General features: G+C 58.8%; 2 protein-coding genes across 2 annotated transcripts; one reads left to right on the plus strand and one right to left on the minus strand.

Annotated features, from left to right (window-relative positions):
- Nucleotides 1–2,403: 2,403 nt before the first annotated feature.
- GFY (golgi associated olfactory signaling regulator) lies at nucleotides 2,404–5,120 on the plus strand. Its single transcript, XM_034944857.3, has 3 exons — nucleotides 2,404–3,586; nucleotides 4,103–4,276; nucleotides 4,754–5,120. The coding sequence occupies exons 1-3, from the start codon at nucleotides 2,404–2,406 to the stop codon at nucleotides 4,951–4,953; spliced, it is 1,557 nt and encodes a 518-aa protein (XP_034800748.1). The 3' UTR covers nucleotides 4,954–5,120.
- An 822-nt stretch (nucleotides 5,121–5,942) lies between these two features.
- Nucleotides 5,943–18,071, minus strand: SLC17A7 (solute carrier family 17 member 7). The gene is made up of 12 exons (XM_003814324.6): nucleotides 17,862–18,071; nucleotides 13,093–13,345; nucleotides 11,712–11,830; nucleotides 11,312–11,426; nucleotides 11,146–11,233; nucleotides 10,504–10,590; nucleotides 10,270–10,412; nucleotides 9,355–9,504; nucleotides 9,062–9,194; nucleotides 7,888–7,998; nucleotides 7,565–7,692; nucleotides 5,943–7,362 (listed from the first exon to the last, which is right to left on the minus strand). Exons 1-12 carry the CDS (start codon nucleotides 17,921–17,923, stop codon nucleotides 7,069–7,071), a joined length of 1,683 nt encoding a protein of 560 aa, XP_003814372.1. The 5' UTR covers nucleotides 17,924–18,071; the 3' UTR covers nucleotides 5,943–7,068.
- Nucleotides 18,072–20,486: the final 2,415 nt, after the last annotated feature.

Below are 20,486 nucleotides of genomic sequence, written 5' to 3' on the forward strand. Positions count from 1 at the left end.
GGCAAGAAATGGCAAAGGGTACGTGTGGCAGGGGTGTGAGGACAGGAAAAGTGACAGACCACATCAGAAAAACCTCAGAGAGAGTGAGAAGAGGGGAAAACAGACAGGGCTCCTGAGCTGCCCTAACGATGTGTCTAAGCCCTTATCTGGGAGGAGTTTGGGGGTGCTGTGAAGATTAAAGCCCAGTCCTCCTCACACTGACTCTTTTTTTGTGTGTATGTTTGTCTGTTTGAGATGGAGTCTTGCTCTTGTTGCCCAGGCTGGAGTGCAATGGCACTATCTCGGCTCACTGCAACCTCCACCTCCCAGGTTCAAGCCATTGTCCTGCCTCAGCCTCCTGAGTAGCTGGGATTACAGGTGCCCACCATCACGCCCAGCTAATTTTTGTATTTTTAGTAGAGATAAGGTTTCGCCAAACTGTTGGCCAGGCTGGTCTTGAACTCCTGACCTTGTGATCTGCCCTCCTTGGCCTCCCAGAGTGTTGGGATTACAGGCGTGAGCCAGCACACCCAGTCCACACTGACTCTTAAGAGGGGCCTCAGCCGGGTGCTGTGGCTCATGCCTGTAATCCCAGCACTTTGGAAGGCCGTGGTGGGTGGATCACTTGAGGTCAGGAGTTCGAGACCAGCCTGGCCAACATGGCGAAACTCCTTCTCTACAAAAATACATAAATTAGGTGTGGTGTAATCCCAGCTACTTGGGAGGCTGAGGCAGGAAAATCGCTTGAACCTGGGAGAGGGAGGTTACAGTGAGCCGAGATCGCACCACTGCACTCCAGCCTGGGCAACAGAGTGAGACTCTGTCTCAAAAAAAAAAAAAAATTAAAAAAGAGGGGCCTTTATACACAGTGAGGAGAAGATGGGCAAAACTTGGAAGTCCTACAGAGCAGTAGCAACTTGGGATGTGGGAACTTGGGCTCCTAGTTTCCTAGGAAGGTGGTGGCAGAAGCTTGGACTCCTGAGTCTAAGAGTGGATGGGACAGGGACCCAGATTCCTATGTTCTGGGGGAGGAGGAGGCTGGGGACTTGGATTCCTGAATCTGAGGAAGGAAGGAGCTAGAGGACTGGAGTTCTGAGTCTAGGGGGAGGGAGCTGGGGGATACAACTTAGGGAACTTGAAATAGGAAGGTACCAGGGAACTAGACCCCTGGGTTTTCAGGTAGGAGAGGGTAGAGGGCCAGGACCACTGGTTTCAAAAAAATAATTTGGGCCACATCTCCACTAGATCAATCCAGTTTCTAACTCCCTTCCCCACCCCAGAGAAAATGTCCTTTACTTCTGTCCCTTTAAGAGTCTAAGTCTGTCGCTAGGCTCCCAGGATCCCCTGGGAGGGGGTCAGGTGCGTCACCTGTGTGCCCCTGAGACCCTACCTCCCACCGCCCTGCCCAGATCTGTTCTGCAACATTCACCGTTCTCTGCATCCAGCTCTGCTTATCTGCTGTTACCTTGGACACCAGAGCAGGTAAGAGACCCCAGGACCTCAAGTAAGCCTGTCCCATCGATGTGTCGGCCGCCTCCACCTCCACCTGAACACAGACCTATGCTTCTCTGTCCAGACTGGCCCCGGAGATGCTGAAATCCTAGCTCCATCTTCAATAACAGACTTGAGAGTCCTGCCCCAAAGCTCTCTTCTTCAAGTCCCTACCCCTCCACTCTGCAGAGCCCAGACCCCAGACCCTATTTCTGGAGGACTCAGAGCTCCCAATTCCTTTCTAACTCAGGAACCAAGAGCTCAAGGCCTCTTATCTCCTTTCACCCCTGCAATCCAGCCCCCAAACCTTGCTCCCTCAAAATTCTAGGCACCTGAACTTCCAGCCTTCTCCTCTCTAAAGAACCAGGAGCCAGGAATCTCAGCCCCCTCACCCTGCAAGACCCAGGAGTCTGAACCCCCAGCAACCTTCTTAACCCAGAGCCCAAATGTCTCCCTCCTCTCTCAAATCCATGAGTCCAGCCCTCAGCCGTTAGGAGCCTCCTGTAGTGTAAACAACTGTTGAGTCAAGGTGTCCCGGGGGACCTCGGAGAGGAAGGAGATCCCACGTCCCCTCGAAGCCCTGACACTCCCCAAAGTCGAAGTCGAGGAGATCTGGGGCCTGGAGAAGTGTCGTTCTTTCCCAATTTTTCTAGGACCCCTCGCTGAAACAGATCAGGAAATTAACTACGACTCCCAAGTAGCCCCGCGCCTCAGTCTCCCTTGGCTACCTGGGCCATCGCCCCACAAGCCTCCAAGGGACTTGCGATTGAGTTCTCTTCCCATCCCTGGCGCCAAGCTGGGCCCCGGACGGACGTGGTCCACCTGTGTTCCAGTGGGCGTGGCCTCCGGGAGTGGGCGGGGCTCCTGGGAGCCTTCGGCCTTAACCCCTTCCTTCCCGCTCCCCCCCCGCAGCTATAGGTATCTCCCACAGCTATGAAATCATTCAGCCGGATCCTCTTCCTCGTCTTCCTCCTCGCCGGCCTGAGGTCCAAGGCCGCTCCCTCAGCCCCTCTGCCTTTGGGCTGTGGCTTTCCGGACATGGCCCACCCCTCTGAGACTTCCCCTCTGAAGGGTGCTTCTGAAAATTCCACACGAGATCGCCTTAACCCAGAATTTCCTGGGACTCCTTACCCTGAGCCTTCCAAACCACCTCATACGGTTTCCCTGGAAAGCTTCCCACTTGACTTCACTGAGCCCCCCAACCCTGACCTCCGAGAAACCCCGCACCCAGAGTCTCCTGAGACCCCCAAAGCTGACTCACTCACAACCTCAATATCAGAATCCCTGGACATGCCCAAAACTAACCTCTCCAAAATGGCACACCCAGAGTCTTCTGAGACCCCCACACCTGGCCCAACTGAAATGCCACACCCAGGATCCCCTGAGACCCCCAAACCTAACTTCTCCAAAACTTCACGCCCAGAATTTCCTGAGACCCCAAACACTGACCTTATGCAAACTATACCCCAAGAATCCCCAGAGATTCTGCAGCTTAATGCCACTGAAGTCTCACAGGCAGAACTCCCCGAGACCTCAAACACTAACCCTACCAAGACCCCTGACCCCAAATCCCCAGAAAAGCATGACCTCAACTCCACTGAGACCCCAAACTCTGAATTTCTCCAAGCTCTCCATCCTGACCCTTCTAAAACCCCCCACCCAGAATCCCATGTGACCCACAATCCCAGCCCCACCGAAATTTCCCAAACAGAATTCCCCACAACCTACTACCAAAATGCAACAGATGTACCCAGGACCTCCGACCCTCAAATCTCCACTAGTCTCTACCCAGAAACACCTGTGCCCTTCAAGGATGACGCTACTGCTCTAAATGAGCTGTCCCTGAATCCCAAACCAGGAACACCTGCAGCCATCCAGCCCGACTCCCCAAAATTGCCCACTTCAGATTCTCCAGGAATGGTTGAGCTGAAGGCCCCCCAGAACTCTGGCCCTAAGGAGTCCAACGCCCCTCCTCCCTCAGCCCGGATTGCAGGTCCCCCTGCTCTTCCAGGGCGCCCCAGTCAGTTGGCCCCTGCCACTCTGCGGGCACCCCAGAGGCACAGCCGAGGTGAGGGAGTCAACACCATCATCGTGGTGGAGCGAGTGAAGGAGACCGGTGAGGGGCAGGAGCCGGACTCCTGAGTCTGAGGGAGGGGCTGGGGGCCTGGATTCCTGGGTCCGAGGGAGGAGAGGCTGGGGGCCTGGACTCCTGGGTCCGAGGGAGGACGGGCTGGGGGCCTGGACTCCTGGGTCCGAGGGAGGACGGGCTGGGGGCCTGGACTCCTGGGTCCGAGGGAGGACGGGCTGGGGGCCTGGACTCCTGGGTGCGAGGGAGGACGGGCTGGGGGCCTGGACTCCTGGGTCCGAGGGAGGACGGGCTGGGGGCCTGGACTTCTGGGTCCGAGGGAGGACGGGCTGGGGTTTGGACTCCTGGGTCCGAGGGAGGAGGGGCTGGGGGCCTGGACTCCTGGGTGCGAGGGAGGACGGGCTGGGGTCTGGACTCCTGGGTCTGAGGGAGAAGGGTTTGGGAACAGGAATTCCTGGATCTGAGGGAGGAGGGGCTAGGAGCTTGGACCCCTGGGTCTGAGAGAGGAGGGGGTTAGGAGCTTAGATTGCTGGTATCCCCCTTCAGGCGTGACTCTGGTGGGGCGACCACGTGGCGCAGCAGGCGGGGCCCTCTGCCTGTTCTTCGCGGGGACCGCGCTGCTGATCGGCATCTTTGTGCTGCTGTGGTGTCTTTACCGCCGGGCAGCTAGACAGCGGCCCTTCGCACATCACCGGCTTCCGGACGACGGAGATGAACCGGGTGAGCGCCCTGCCCCTTGAATGCCTGCACTTTTCCATAACCTGGTCTCTCCCGGCACTACAGGGCGCCCAGCCAAAAAAGCACAGGTCCCCCACCCAAGGTCAATGAAAGCCCCGGCTCTTCCATGGCAACGTCCAGCCCCCTAAATGTCTGCAATTTCACCCAAGAGCCCAGTGCCGCTCCCAATGCGGTTGGAAACGGCTTCAGGCCCAGAGCCGGCCGTCCCCGCCAGCCCCGCCCCTGCCCCTCCAGGTACGCGGCCCGGAGCCCTGTACTTCCCGCCCTCCACTGCAGGCCCCGCCGCTGCTGCTCGGACGCCACGCCTCCTGGTTTCTGGAGCGGCCCCCACCCTTTTTATTGAAAACTCAGTTCAAATGCAGAATCGGAATCCTCTCTCCGGCCTCCTGATCGGTCGGCCGCACAAAAGCGGCCCTGGAGGGTCAGCCCAGAGATGACCACGCCCCTTTGCACCCACAGTTCTGCATTTGGACGCCCCGAAAGACCCCTACGACCTCTACTTTTATGCTCCGGATACCTGGGTCCCTTCCCACATCGCCACCAAGCAGCCCCCGCCCACACCTCCTCTGCCACCAAAGCTGCCCCCGCCGCCCCGCGGGGGTCGCCCGCAGCGTCTGGAGGCCCTGTCCCCCGCCACGCTCCCCAACAACTTCGTGTGAGCCCCACCGAGTTCTGCCGGACCTGCACATCCCCACAGTGAAGGAAAACCCTGCGCTTCTGGCATGCTTAGCTAGAGTAGTCCCCCGGATAAAGGGTCTAATATACAGAGATGCTTGCGCTGTGATCAGAGAACAAGGTCTGAGACCGAATAAATATCATGTTCCCATGGCTAGACCCCTCCTCTGGCCTGAGCCCTGGGGTGGGAGGGGCTGGAGTCTGAGACCGCTGAAACTTAGGGAGGAGAGGCTGGGGTCTGGACCCCTGGGTCTGAGGGAGGAGGGGCGGGGGTCTGGACTCCTGGGTCTGAGGGAGGAGGGGCTGGGGCCTGGACTCCTGGGTCTGAGGGAGGAGGGGCGGGGGTCTGGACTCCTGGGTCTGAGGGAGGAGGGGCTGGGGCCTGGACTCCTGGGTCTGAGGGAGGAGGGGCTGGGGCCCTGGACTCCTGGATCTGAGGGAGGAGGGGCTGGGGCCTGGACTTTTGGGTCTGGGAGAGGAGGGGCTGGGGTCCTGAACCCCTGGGTCTGAGGGAGGCGGGGCTGGGGGCCTGGACCCCTGGGTCTGGGAGAGGCGGGACTGGGGATCTGGACTCCCGGGTCTGAGGGAGGAGGGGCTGGGGGCCTGGGCTCCTGCATCTGAGGAAGGAGGGTCTGGGTTCCTGGACTCCTGGGTCTGAGGGAGGAGGTGCTGGGGGCCTGGACCCCAGGGTCTGAGGGAGGAGGGGCTGGGGCCTGGACTCCTGGATCTGAGGGAGGAGGGGCTGGGGCCTGGACTCCTGGTTCCGGGAGAGGAGGGGCTGGGGGCCTGAAACCCTGGGTCTGAGGGAGGCAGGGCTGGGGGCCTGGACCCCTGAGTCTGGGGGAGGAGGGGCTGGGGCCTGGATCCCTGGAACTGAGGAAGGAGGAGCTAGGGGCCTGAACTCCTCGGTCTGAGGGAGGACGGGGCTGGGGACCAGGATGCCTGTGTGACCTCCACAGCCAAGAACAACTGAGCCTGTACACCAAAGCTTTTATTGGGAGTGGGGCAGGGCAGGATTTACAGTCACAGAGACAGAGACACAAAGACACAACCCTGCACTGGGAAAAAACACCCCTGTCTCCTGCCCCATTCCCTTTCATGGGATTCTGTGACTTCTCTATAGGTTCCCCAAATTCTAAGCTGAAAGAGGGGTGTCTGAGAGGGGAAGGATCCCAGATTTTGAGTCATTAAGCCCCTGAGGGACACAACAAATGGCCACTGAGAAACAGGGTAGTTCGAAACCACCCAGGAGAATAAAGTGCGAGGAATTGGGGAGGGGGCATCATGAAACCACCATGGGGGAGTTCAATGGTGGTAGCTTCAAACCTTTGAGTTCATGGACTGGAGCAGCCGCTATTTAGACCTGAAAACCATGTCAGAAAAAGTGCACGGGGGTGGAGAGGCATATTGTTAAAATTGCGATTTTGGTTGTTTCCCCAGACATTATGCTAAGCTAGGGAGAAGAGGGTCTTGGGAAATTTGGTGCTTTCGCAGAATCTGCTGGTAGGGGAGATGTGAAGTGGGCAAGGAAGGGGGGACTCGAAACCGCCATTTTCCCTCAGAAACGCTGGTGAGAATCAATCCCTGGAATGGCGGGGACGAGTAATTGGTTAAACCAATCTGGAAGATGCAGAACAGAGTCGGGAGAGATTTGAAACTTCTAGAGGAGGACCTTGAATTTTTCTGAAAGGAGATGGGAGCTGAGTGATCTCAAAGGTTAGCCTGAGAGTCCCTGGAGATAAAGGAAAGCGGGGGGGGGGGGGGTGGGGGTGCCTCAAAACCACAAGAGAGAGTAAGAGGTCGAACTGTCCATTCAAATAAAGCCCTGAAAGGAGAGATTTGAAACCACTGAGGCAGAACGGGTGGAGAGGGAACCTTTAGGGGAATTTGGGTATCCTTGAAACTGTCAGTCTGCAGCTTCACTACCCCTGAGAGGCAATTGGGAAGGAAAGAGGATTTGACAGCACTGGGAACAAGGGAGAGTGCTTCTTAGGCCTGAGGCAGGACAGAGAGGAGCGGGGTTCCTTGACACTGTCACTCAGGCCAGAGATGAGTGGAATGGAGGTCCTGGAAACTGCCATTCAGTGGGAGGCACATGGTCAGTAGTCCCGGACAGGGGGTGGGGGCCTGGGGGGCTGAAATGTGCTGTGTGTGGCCCCATAGGAGGGCGGTGGTGCAGGGGGTGCCCCCGGGGGCTCAGCCTCATCCTCCATTTCGCTGTCGTCACTGCCAGCCAGCTGGTCATGGCCAACGAAGCCACACTTCTCCTCGCTCATCTCCTCAGGCTCTGCCCACGGCTGCTTCTCTCCAGAAGCAAAGACCCCGTAGAAGATGACACCTCCATAGTGCACCAGGGAGGCAATTAGGAACACGTACTGCCACTCCTCCCGAGTCTGCAGGGGACAATAGGGCTGAGGTCAAATGGGAGGACAGAGAAACAGAGGCGGAGAGAGGGGGAGGCCTAGAGGAAGGGAGGCAGAGACCCAGAGAGGCTGAAAAGGCAGGGATGGCACCCCAGAGACAGTGCCACCACGTGGTCAGTTAGGTACGAAGCACACACTTGGAGGCAGACTGAGTCAGGACTGCGGCACCGACCTTGTGCTTAGTCATGGCCCCCACGATGATGGGGCACACCATGCCCGACAGTGTGCCCACGCCGTTGGAGATGCCCATGAGGATGCTGGCGTAGCGCGGGGCTATGTCCAGGTGGTTCACGTTGAACCCTGGCGGAAAGACAAGTCGGAAGGCGTCACACCAGAATCTCACTCGAGTGATTCCCACTGGGACGTTCTCAACCCTCTCCCCTCCCCGCCACTCATGTTCCACCTTTTGTGAGGCTGAGAAGCCCCGTTCCTGAGCCAGGAAGTTCCCTACAGAGCTGACCAGAGTCCCCCAAGCTGCGGATCCGCGGTTCTCACCAGAGATGGCGAAGCCGCTGAAGCCCACGGCTAGGACCAGGAAGGAGATGGCCACGCCCTTGGAGTGCGAGTAGCCGACCACCAACAGCAGCGTGGCTTCCATGCCGAAGCCTACGGGGAGGGGGGGCCCGCGTCTCCTGAGTGTCGGCCGGAGCAGGGCGCAGGCTGCCCCACACCGCCCTTCCAGACCTGCTCCAGCCCCAAACCGCTTCTATCCGCCCCAGTCTGGCCACCTCCACGCCCAGGCCTCTTCGCGCCCTCCACGCCACCCGCACCCACCCTAACCAGGCCCCTACTTCTCCAAGACCCAGCCCTGACCACGCCCACCAGCTCCATCGCCCCTCCCGTAGCTCCACCCCTTGACTAGGCCACTCCCCGAACACGCAGGATCCCTGCTGTGCACATTCACACCTTCCCCTCAATCCCCACTCATGAGTTTTTGGGGTTTTTTTTAATTTTTGATTTTTTTTTTTTTTTAAGAGACAAAGTCTCACGATGTTGCCCAGGCTGGTCTCAAACTCCTGAGCTCAAGTGATCCACCGGCCTTCGCCTCCGAAAGTGCTGGGATTACAGGGGTTAGCCACCATGCCCTGCCTGTTTTTTAATTTTTAATTGTAATTTTAATTTTTCTAGAAACAAAGTCTCGCTCTGTCGCCCAGGCTGGAGTGCTGCGGTGCGATCATAGCTCACTGCGGCCTCGCACTTCTGGGCTCCAGCGATCCTCCCTTCTCAGCCTCCCAAGTAGATGGGACCACAGGCGCGCGCCACCACGCCTAGCAAATCTCACTTGTTAGACAGCAGGCCCCCTAGACCCTGTCTCTCCAGGTGCCTTACTCTTAGCGCCTCTTCATCACCTAGTTCGTGTCCTACCACACCCAACTTTGTGCAGGCCTTGTCCCTCCAGGCCCAACTCGGTCTTGCCTCTGCTCCACCCGGGAAGTCTCGCTCACCCTGCCCTTCCACGCGGTGGCCCCTTGGACGGCCGCGTGACAGTCCCTTTCATCCAGGCCTGCCCTGCCCCGGCTCCACCCTGTTGGCCACGGCCCTTTGCATAGAAAGGGACTCCTGGGGCAGGCTGGATGGTTTCCGCCTGTAACCACTCCCCATCACCTCTCAATCCCGCTCTGCTCCACCCAGGCTGTCCTAGAGCCGGCCCAGGCCCCTCCCCACTCACCTCCGCAGTTCATCAACTTGCGCACGTTGGTGGTGGACATGATGCGGCGGCTCCGCAGGAAGTCCGCGATCTGGCCGCCGATGGGCACGATGATGGTCATGACCAGGTGGGGCAGCGCGGACACCAGGCCTACCTGCGGGAACAGGTGTACAGGGGACACTAGGGTTCGGGGCCGCCGGCTCGGCGTCTCTGCCCGGTCCGTGCACCACCGGCTCCTCCCTGCCTCGGGATCGCCGCCAGTTCCCTCCCGCCGACCCCTCCGCGCCCCCCTGCCCTCTCCTCCTGGGCTCTACCTTGCTGATCTCGAAGCCGAACACTTCTTCGAAGTAGGCGGGCTGGGAGATGAGCAGCAGGTAGAACGTCCAGCTGCGGCAGAAGTTGGCCACGATGATGGCATAGACTGGCATAGACGTGAAGAAGCGCCGCCAGGGAGTGCTAAACTTCTGTGGGGGCGAGGGGAGGGCCGCTAAGACGGGGAGCGGGGCTGAGGGCTTCTCCGAGTCCCTTCAGGGACCACAGTGTAGTTCTGCAGAGACCAAAGGATCCCGACCGCACTGAAACTTCTATGGACCCAAAGGCGCGGGCTACACCATGTTGCAGTGGGGACCCAGGGATCCTAGCCTCAAGGTGACACTTGAGTGATGAAGGGGTCCTGGCCCTATGGTAGCCTCTCAGGTCCGCAGGTGTCCGGGCCCCTCAGGAACCTGTCTTTTTCTTTTTTTATTTTTATTTTTACTTTTTGTATTTTGTATTTTGAGTAGAGACGGGGGTTTCGCCATGTTGCCCAAGCTGGTCTGGAACTCCTGGGCTCAAGCGATCCTGCAGTCTCCACCCCCAAAGTGTTGGGATTGCAGGCGGAAGCCACTGAGCCTGCCCTAGGAGTCTCTTTTTATCAAAAATGCTCCCAAAATACAGCCTCAACTCAAGGTCTAAGCAAAACCCCCCACATTCTAATCCCTTCTCTGCTGGCTTTAACCATGCCCTGTCAGTGGTTCTAATCCTGCTCAACTCCCGACCTAACCCTGCCCCCAGCACCTGAGAATCCCGTCCTCCGCGGGTTGCAACCCGCCTCCTAGGTTCTAGCCCTCTCTTTGCGTTCCAGTCCCGTCTCCTCTAGAGTCTGCAGGAACCCTCCCTGATCTACACGCTGTGCAGGTTCGTGGCTTGCTATCTCTCCCCGCCCCTTCCCCGAAGATTTGGTCCCGGACCGTGAGGGGGTTCATGAGTTTCGCGCTCTCTCCGATGGCGTCCTCGATGTACTTGCGCTCCTCCTCCGAGATGCTGGGGTGCAGCGCGGGGGACTCGTAGGAGACGAGCAGCCAGAACAGGTACCAGAAGATCCCGAAGCTGCCTGGGGGGGTCAGGAGGGGGATGGGAGCGAGGTGAGGACCGGCCCCGCTCCGCCCCAGCGCCACCCGGAACCAGGCATCCGGGTCCCTCACCGTAGACGTAGAAAACAGAGCTCCATCCTGAGTACTGCACAAGGACCCCGGCAAGGGGCATCGCCACCACCGCCCCAGCATAGGAACCTAAGGGGGAGGATGCGGGGGAGAGAACAGGCCCATCTTCCCTCAGATCAAGGAGTGCGGACCCCCACCACTTCCACCTTTCCAGACACTGAATTACAGGCCACAGCCCCTCCTCCCTTAGACCCAGGAATCCAGGCCTAGCCCCTCCTCGCTCGGACCCAAGAGTCCAGGCCCCCAGCTCCTCCTCCCCCAGACCCAGGAGTCCAGGCCCCCAGCTCCTCCTCCCTCAGACCCAGGAGTCCAGGCCCAACCCCTCCTCTCTCAGACACAGGAGTGCAGGCCCTCAGCTCCTCCTCTCAGACCCAGGAGTGCGGGCCTCCAGTCCCTCCTCCCTCAGACCCAAGAGTCCAGGCCCCCAGCCCCTCCTCTCTCAGACCCAGGAGTCCAGCCCCAGCCCCTCTTCCCTCAGACCTGGGAGTCCAGGTCCAGAGTCTTCTCCTCCTCCCTCAGACACAGGAGTTCAGCCCCCCCAGCCCCTCCCCGCTCAGACCCAACAGTCCAGGCCCCAACCCCTCCTCCCTCAGATTCAGGAGTGAGGATCCCTCTTCCTCTCACCACAAAAGGCTGTCGTCGCCAGGCGACTCCGTTCTAAGGGTGGGGCCCATTTGCTCCAGATCCCATGGCAGGCGGGGTATGTGACCCCCTAAAGAGGAGAAAACCAAGGTCACTGAGAAGAGGCAGGGTCCGAGCGAGGGCAGGGTCATATCAGGCGGGGATTTACCTCTACCAACCCCTGCAGGATCCTCACGAAGATGACACAGCCATAGTGGACGCGGGCAGCTGAGGGGATCAGCATGTTTAGAGTGGATGTTGCCACAATAGCAAAGCCGAAAACTCTGATGGGAAGGGTCAGAGAAAAGAATCCAAGCTATCCAGCCATGCCCGGGATTCTGCCTTTCCCGCCCACAGCAAGCTAGGCCCAGTGGTCCCCGGGACCCCAGGTCCCACCACCTCTCTGACTTACACCTTCCTCAATCGCAAGCCCCACCTTTCTCTAAGACCCACCCCCAAATCCAGGCTTCTCCCATTTACCAGAGCCAGCCCGCAAATTCAAGACCACGCCCTCTAACTCCACCCACACAACTGTAGTTACCGCCCACTTTGAGACCCCACCACTGTACCTGTTGGCTGCAAATTTTTGACAGATAAATCCTCCTGGAATCTGAGTGACAATGTAGCCCCAGAAAAAGGAGCCGTGTATGAGGCCGACAGTCTCTGGATCCCAGCTGAACTGGGCTTTCTGCGGGCCAAAATGTACATTAAATCAGCCGCCCTGTCCAGGCTCTGCCGCTCCACCAATCAGCACCCACAGACTTAGCGTCTCGACCTATCAGCAACGAGGAACCCCTCCCACCTCCAAACGCCTGCCAATCAAAGCTCTCACTATCTTTCTGTCAATTAAAGTCTACAAACTCCGCTCTTCCACGTTGCTAGGGCCTATGCTGCCTTAACAATGGAGTCCATCACCACCTAGACGCCTTGCTTTGCCTGCTTCCTTGCCTCCATGAAAGCCTAGGGGCCCATGTATGATGATGACTCTCTCCACTTATATCCAGCTTATGAGCGTTTGTGGAGTGACCTGCACAGGGTCCAGGCGGGGACACGAAGCAGCCAAGGGGGCGGACCAGATTGGAAGGGAGCAAGGGGAGGAACTTCAGGTAGGACAAAGGCACAAATCAGGACTCTTTTCTGATGCAGGGGCAAGGCCTATGCTGAAATTAAAATAGGAGAAAGGACAGGGCACGGTGGCTCACGCCTGTACTCCCAGGACTGGGAGGCCGAGGCAGGAGGATCGCTTGAGCCCAGGAGTCCGAGACCAGCCTGGGCAACATAGTGAGACCTTGTCTCTACAAAGATAAAAATTAAAATGTTAGCTGGGTATGCCGGCGCACGCCTGTAGTCCCAGCTGCTCAGAAGGCTGAGGCAGGAGAGTCACTTGAGCCCAGGAGTTCGAGGCTGCAGTGATGGTGCCACTGCACTCCAGCTTGGGCGACAGAGCAATGGCCCCACTGCACTGTAGCCTGGGAGACCCTGTGGGTCTTTAGATAAGGGACACAACACATGCAGTGGGACGTAGGCAGTGGCAGGGTTTCAAAAAAGGATCACATTCAGGGAGGAACCTGAGATGGGACTGAGATTAAATAGATGTGACCCGGGGACATGAGCTTGGGGTACAGGCGTGAGCAAAATTGCTAGTAGGTCCAAAATGGGGCAGGGGCAACCCCTAGGGAACCTGATGTTGGGGCGGACTCTACATTTTTCAATCAAGCCCCTGGAAATAAGGGCGGGACTTCATTTAGATCAGGACGGGGCTTAGGAAACGGAGGCGGCCCCTAAGGCGAGGTCAGAACTAAGGGGCGCACGGATTGGGCGGAGCTATTCCGACAGCGTTTCGGAAGGGGCGTGGCCTGGACGTCTGGTGGGTGAATGTGACGTCATGGGGGCGTAGGCGGAGCTCGGTGAGCGGGGCGGGGCTCTGCAAGGGCTCAGGCCTTGAGCTACCTGCACCACCACGTGGCCCCCGCGGTGGGTCGTGCTGTTATTGACCATGGAGACGATGGCCACGCCCAGGTTGCAGCGGATGCCAAAGCTGATGCAGAAGCCCAGACCACTCATGATGGCGATAATGTAGCGGCGAGGGAGGCCGAAGCAGGTGCAGTCCACCACCGGCGGGTCCCGGGTCTGCGTGGTCACCGGGCGCCCATCCGCACTCAGCTCCAGCGTCTCCGCGCCTTCCTGCCGCTTCTCCAGAAGGCTGCGGGACAGCAAGAGCCAGAGACTCGGAAGTCCAGGCCCCCAGCCCCCTCACCCCCAAGACCAGGATCCAGGGCAAAACCTGCTTTTCAACATCCAGAATTCTAAGCCCGCACCTCCTCCTTCACCAAGAGTCCAGGTCCCTGGCTCCCTTCGCCCCCCTGATCCAGAAATCCTCCATCTCCCTCAGACCGGGAATTCAGGCCCCCAGCCCCCTCCTTCTTCACATTGACGGTCTTCAGTCCCCCTCTCCCAGCTCTGTCAAATCCTTCAACTCAGGAGACTTAGACCCCAGACAACCCTTTGGGATTAAAGAGCCTGTGCCCCCATTCCGAGGCCCAAAGACTCTCCAGCCGCCTCTCCCGGATAAGAGTCTATTCGAGGAAGCAAAAGGTGCTAAGGAGATGCTTCAGCAAAGGTGTCAAAAGAACAGATGCTTCTCAGCCACGTTTGCTAGGGGGTAGGGAGATGTCCAGGACCCTGGGAATCCAGCAGCCCGTCCCAGGCATCCCTAGGGAACCTTGAGTCCAGGCTGCCAGCCTAGGGGGTAGGGAGGGGGAGTGGCGGGTGGTGTCCTGGCAGGGGACAGATGGCCCTGGTAGGGGGATTGGCTCATTCCCCAGCGTGACTCTCGCCCCCGCCCGTTCTGGATCCAGAATCAAGTCTGTGATGACGAAGAGGGTATTTGGAGGGCTGCCTCAAACCCAGAGAGAGGCTGCAGAGAGAGAGAGGTGCCTTCAGACAGGTGGAGAAAGACCCAAAAAGAGGGTGACAGAGATGGGGGGAGTTGTACAGAGGCCCAGAGAGAGGGGGTCACAGACAGAAGAAGGGAGAGAGATCCAGTGAAAGGGGGACAGAGATCTAGAGAGGAAGAGACAGAGACCCAGAGAGAGGGAGAGAGAATAACAAGGGAGCAGAGACCCAGAGAGAGAGGGGGACAGAGACCCAGAGATACAGGGGGACAGAGACCCAGAGACATAGCGGGACAGAGACCCAGAAAGAGGGGGACAGAGACCCAGAGAGAAAGGGAGACAGAGACCCAGAGAGAGAGGAACAGAGACCCAGATAGAGAGGGGGACAGAGACCCAGAGAGAGGGAGAGAGAATAACAGGGGAGCAGAGACCCAGAGAGAGAGGGGGACAGAGACCCAGAGAAACAGGGGGACAGAGACCCAGAGACATAGTGGGACAGAGACCCAGAAAGAGGGGGACAGAGACCCAGAGAGAAAGGGAGACAGAGACCCAGAGAGAGAGGAACAGAGACCCAGATAGAGAGGGGGACAGAGACCCAGAGATGGAGGGGTCAGAGACACAGAGGATGACAGAGACCCAGAGAGAGGGAGACAGAGACCCAGAGAGAGGGGGAGAGAGACTTAGAAATAGGGGGACAGAGACCCAGAGAGGGAAGAGATGGAAACCTAGAGAAGGAAGCAGACAGAGTCCCAAAGAGAGGCGGGGACAGAAACCCAGGAGATAGGACATAGATGCAGAGAGATGAGAACAGAGATCCAGAATGCAAGAGAAAGATGGAGAGCCTGGGAGACGGAGGATAGACAGGCTGGGGACGTGATTTGTGAGGTGCGGCCCCTCTCTGAGGTGGGTAGGCAGCCAGGGGATCGGGCTGGATCCCAGGAAGGGGCTGGAACAGATGGAGGCGAGGGAGACTGGGACGGGGGAGGAAGGAACAGCCAGACGGTCCAGGGGGAGGGAGGTGGAAGAGCTGCGAGAACACAGCAACCCCTCCCCGTCCTAGAACTTAAGGAGGTGGGGAGGGGCAGTTAAGAAACAGGGGTGGGAGAAGCCAGGGAGTGGACAGAACCCAGAAGGAGTAGGAATGAGACCCCAAGAGGAAGAAGACAGAGAGCCAGAGATAGGGGGGATTGAAGCCACTAGGACGAATAGTACAGGATGGCAGTAACTCCCCCCACCCATCAGCACACATCACCCAAAGAGATTAGACTGACCCAGGTTGACATCGGATGATATTTGACCCTGAAACTCAAGATGTGATTGCAGCCCCTGATGTGAGATTCCTTGTTAATATGAGGAGATGTCAGATCTCTAATCAAGGTTGTCTAAGCAGGGGGTCTCAGTATCCCACATCTATAAAATGGGGACAAGGGCAAAAATGCAAGAGAATAAAGAGGGAACTTCAAGGTGATATCAATCATTTTAGAGCAAGAGGACCAAGGACACAGAGATGAAGGTGGCCCTGATGCTTTGCAGGGGACAAGGACAGAGAAGGGAGACCCTAGATGCAAATCCCCCTCCCCTCCCTGGATACCCCAAACTCAGGCCTGGGGACTTGGCGATGAGGAAAAGCAACACTTAGGAGGCCATTACCCCAAATCGAGATGTCTCAACTTCTCTGTGTCTCCCTCTCTCTCTCTCTGCTTCTCTCAGGATCTCTGTCCACTCCCCCACGTCTTTGTCTCCTTATGTCCCTCTGCTCTCTCTTCTCTTCCCATTGTACAACTAAGGAAACTGAGGCTCGGGGAGCTGAAGTGGCACTCCAAGGTCACAGACAAGAACAGCAATGGGACTTGATCCCTTACTGGCCCTCGGCATCCCCCTGCCCAAGACCTGGCTCTCAGAAAGGAGGCACCTTGGGTTCTCATTTCTCTGGCATCCCATTCCCCCATGTCCTTGTTCCAAGTCACCCTGGGTGCAAGGAAGCTCCCCACCAGCTGTGGCATCACTCATCTCAAGGAAGAGCTCTGTTCTAGGCTTGGGAGGGAGACTGACCTGGGTTCAAATCATGGGGCTCATACTCATCCACTGATCTCCCCAACCCCAGAATGGAGCCTCAGTTTCCCCATCTTTGTCTAGAGGATTGAATGAGATCAACCTGTTGTCTCTAATATGGGGTATTCCCCTCTCCCTCCAACCATCAGAGCAAACCCCAGGCATTGGAAGCAAATGCTTTTCTCTGCACAAACTCCCTGCTGATGGTCCTGGCCAGAGCCCGGGTGTCTCTGGGGACCCAAGAGGTAACTCAGAGAGTGAGAGCCAGAGAGATTGACTGTGAGAAACCCTAGCACAGATGAGAAACAGAGGCAGAGACTGAGGGAGGGGCCTGAGGAACACATCCCTCCCGCTGCCACCCCCCAGCCCCCTCCACCAGCACGTCTCTTTCTCTCTCTCTTATTCTCCTGACTTCACACTGATGTATTTTGAGAAACTCGTGAAAGGAGGCGAGAAAAAGGGTGGGGAGGGGCTGGAAAATTGGAAAAAGAAGGGGTGAGGTTATCTCAGCTTCCCCTCCACCGCCAACCTCCGTCACTGCACCATCCTCCTGCCCACCTCCCCCCACTTCTGTCCAGCCTTATTCTTGTCTCTCATGTTACTAGAGGGTGGGGTAACTTTGGAGCTAAGCGGTGATCTGCAGCAAGCAAGACTGATGTTAGACTTAGCAAAGGACCCCCATGGCCTAGCGAGGTGGACTGAAGCTCAGCGAAACACAGGGTCAGGGCTGTGGGCCAAGGGGACAGGGCCTGAGGGCACGGCGGCAGGGGCATGGTGCTGATGAGGCCATCTCCTTCGTGCACTGTGGCCAGATATATTTTTAGGCTTTTCCGCAGCTGAGTAATTTATCTGACTTAGAGCCAAAGCTGGGGTTGGGGGTGAGAGCCTGTGGGGAGGTGTCCAGATTATCCTGAGGGACACTCGGGTCACTGGGGTCATCAACCTGGTTGGGAGGGAGTCCCTGTCAGCCCCAGCCTATATCCTTTGGGAAGGCTGTCCTACCCCAGGAACTGAAATTTTTGGCCTCTAACTCCTTTCTCTCCCAGGGACCCAGGGTGCTGTGACCTCTTCCACCCAGCCTCACCCCCTCAAGGACAACGGGCTATGAGCCCCAATCCGCTTTAGCTGCAGATTAAACTCCATGCCAGACAGAAACGGAAAAAGACACAGAGAGACGGAGAGACCCATGGTGGGAGAATTAAAACACAGAGACGGGGACAGGGACCCAGAGAAGTGGGGACCAGAGATCCAGGGAAGAGGAGAGACCCAGAAAGAGGGGGACAGAGACTCTGAGTCAGGAGTTGATAGAGATCCAGTGAGAGCAATGGCCAGAGAACCAGAGAGAGGGGCACAGAGACGCAAAGAAGCAGAGGCAGAGATCTAGGGAGGAGGGGCCCAGAGAGAAGGGAGCCGAGATCTGGAAAAAGAGGGAGACGGAGACCCAGAGAGAAAGGGGGCAGAGACATCCAGAAAGAGACGGGGACAGAGACCCAGAAGTGGTGGGGGAGGAGCCAGAGACCCGGGAGAGAGGCATTTACAGCACCAGAGAAAGAGTGGAGCCGGGTGGGGTGGGGTGCAGAAAAATGAACAGGATAATGGACAAGGCTCGACCAGGGAGAACAGCGCCGTCGGAGCCCACGGCAGAAAACTGGACAGATGGGTGGACCCCCATGCCGGGGTATCGCCCGTTCATCTGTCAGTCTGCGCCCAGGTGGGAATTAGCATCCTCCTCAGATCCTCCCACTCTTCTCCCGGGACCCCCGCCAGGCTCACCGGTGCAGCTTCCCGAGAGCACGACCCGCTAGCTTCCGAAACTCCTCCTGGCGGAACTCCATGGTGGCGGCTCCTGCCGCCGGTCACCCCGCCGGTCCCCCCCGCCGATCCCCCCGCCCGCGGGCCCGGGCGGCCGCGTCCGGGTTCCCGGGGTCCGCCCCGGCCCGGCCGGCCCCGCAGCTCCGCTCGGGGGGAAGGAGGCTGCAAGTGCAGGCGGCCCGGGGGCTGTCACAGGACTCAGCGCCGGGGGCGGGGCGCGGGAGGCCCCGCCCCGGCCCCACCAGGCCCCTCCCCTCGTCTGTCAGACCCGCCCCCTCTCGCAGCCCTTTCATCCTCGTCCTGTCCCCTCCTGAGCCTTCCAAGACCACGCCTGTGGGTTCTGAACTCACGCCTCCGAGTTCACGCCCCCCAGTTTTGTTCCTTTCCCAGGCTACTCCCCCTATCCCTGTTCCATCACCCCTGGCTCCTACCCAGATTTTCTCTCCTCTCCTGAGTTCTCATCCCCATCATTTCTCTCCCCGACTTCTGTTCCCCCTAATTTCGTCCCTTACAATCCTGTCTTCTCTGACTTTCCCTCTGCGTTCATCCTCCAGTTCCTTCACTCCTCCCCGCCCCCACCCCGCAATTCCATCCCCATCCCACCTCGTCCCCAGTTCCAATAGTCTCATCCAGGGAGTTCTTTCTTTTCTCATTCAAGGGAAATTCTTTCCCCTCAAGTCCAACGCCTACTTCGATCCACCTGTCGTCCCCCTCTAGTCCCTTTTGCCACCCGGGTTCTTCACCCTTGAGCTCCATCTCCTCCTTAGTTTCCATCTTTCCCCTTTGAATCCCATACTCCTCCAGCTCTATTCTCCCTCCGGCGTCTCTCTCCTCCCTGTTGCTTCTCTCCCTGAGTTTCATTCCCTAACCCCGATTTTCTTCCCTCTGGCTTCCGCCCCCCACAGTTATATTTCACACACCCCGCCAGTGCCAGCTGCGACCCCATAGTCTCCCCATTGGGTTATTTATCCGCTCCTCTGGGATCTGTCCGCGCTCTGAGTTCTTCCCTAGCTCCGGGGGATCCATTCCTCTATTTGAGTTCTGTCTCCACCCCCTGAGATCTGTCCCGCCCCCTAAATTGTGATCCGCACCCCCTGGCATCCTCACCCGCCCTCTGAATTTGTCTCCTCCCCTAGGATCTGTCGCTGACCTGAGTTCTGCCCCCGCCCTCTGAGTTCTCTCCCCACCGTTGGAGTTGTGTCCCCTTCTCCTAAGATCTGTCCCTGGCTCTGTTCCCGCCCTCTCAGTTCTGTCCTTGCCCCCTGGAATCTGTTCCTGCCATCTGAGTTCTACCCCTTCCACACAGGATCTGTCTCTGCCCCCTGGAATCTGTCCCCACCCACCGAGTTCTGGCCTCCGTCCCTGGGATCTGTCCCCGCCCTCTGTGTTCTATCCCTGCCCCATGGGATCTGTCCCCGCCCACCCAGTTCTCCCCGCCCCCTGGATCTGTCCCTACCCTCCCAGTCTTGCCCCGGCCCCATGGGATCTGTCCCCGCCCTCCGACTTCTGACCCTCGCCACTGGGATCTGTCCTCGACCTCCCAGTCCTACCTCCGCCCTCGGAATCTGACCCCGCCCACCGAGCTCTGGCCTCCGCCCCTGAGATCTGTCCCCGCCCTCCCAGTCTTGCCCCTGCCCCATGGGATCTGTCCCCCGCCCACCGCCTCCGCCTCTGGGATCTGTCCCTGCCCTCCCAGTCCTGCTCCCACCCCCGGAATCTGTCCCCGCCCACCGAACTCTGTCTCCACGCCGGAATTCCAGCGCCACCCCGTTGGGTAGAGCCCGGCCCTTCCCTGTCCCGGGCCCGCAGACAGGGTCCCGCCCCGCTCCTGTCCTCAGACCAGCCCATCTCCCGGCGCTGAGTCCACCTCCAGATCCAGGCCCCAGGAGGGTGATCCTTTCCCCACTACCTCCCCGCGTCGGGCCGCAAATGCATTTGGTATTAAATTTTCATGATGCGGCCCGCGGTGGGGTGGGAGGAGCAGACGGCGCGTCGGGCGGGCGCCAAGGACGGGGTGGCCGGGAAGCCACTGACCGCCGCAGCCTCTCGCTTCCAGCCTTGACTGGCTGGGTCTCTGGGTCTCACAGTTTTGAGAAACCCCTGGGACCCCAGAACGGAGGACGCTGCAGGTCTGAGACAGGAGGGAGGTAGGAACCGGGACTCGTGGGGCTGAAGTAGCAGCGCGGGAGCCGCTCACACGCGCCACCCAGTGGCTGCAGAGTCCCCGGCCCGGGTGCGGAGGCGGTGGTTGCGGCTCGGGGCCAGGTGTGAGGGTGGAGCAGATGGTGAAGAGGAGGGAGTGGGAAGCGGGCCCCGCCGCTGCCAAAACTTGGGCCTTTGCCGAAACCATCGCCATGGAAACCGAGGAAGGAGGAAAGGACCCAGCCCCACACTTTTTCAGGACCTGGGAATGAGTTACTCGGCCCCCTCCAGCGGCTCACCGTTCCAACCACAAGTCCCAGCGGCCTCTGAGCCTCAGCGCTCGTTTGAGAAGGGCCGCGCACTCCGAGGGCCGCTGGGAGATGTAGTTCTCTGAGACGATGGGCAGGGATACGTTGCGCCCTCTGGTGGACACGGCGCCCACGT

The sequence above is a fragment of the Pan paniscus genome, chromosome 20 (assembly GCF_029289425.2).
Source record: "Pan paniscus chromosome 20, NHGRI_mPanPan1-v2.0_pri, whole genome shotgun sequence".
NCBI classification, from domain to species: domain Eukaryota; kingdom Metazoa; phylum Chordata; class Mammalia; order Primates; family Hominidae; genus Pan; species Pan paniscus.

Excerpts from the sequence above, each read along its gene's own strand:
- GFY (XM_034944857.3), top strand. The coding sequence starts at position 2,404 with ATGAAATCATTCAGCCGGATCCTCTTCCTCGTCTTCCTCCTCGCCGGC. Across the intron at positions 3,587-4,102 it reads GGAGCGAGTGAAGGAGACCG|GCGTGACTCTGGTGGGGCGA; the intron begins GTGAGGGGCAGG and ends ATCCCCCTTCAG. Across the intron at positions 4,277-4,753 it reads GGACGACGGAGATGAACCGG|TTCTGCATTTGGACGCCCCG; the intron begins GTGAGCGCCCTG and ends TTGCACCCACAG.
- SLC17A7 (XM_003814324.6), bottom strand. The coding sequence starts at position 17,923 with ATGGAGTTCCGCCAGGAGGAGTTTCGGAAGCTAGCGGGTCGTGCTCTC. Across the intron at positions 10,413-10,503 it reads CTCTGTTTTCTACGTCTACG|GCAGCTTCGGGATCTTCTGG; the intron begins GTGAGGGACCCG and ends TGACCCCCCCAG. Across the intron at positions 9,505-10,269 it reads AACTCATGAACCCCCTCACG|AAGTTTAGCACTCCCTGGCG; the intron begins GTCCGGGACCAA and ends TCGCCCCCACAG.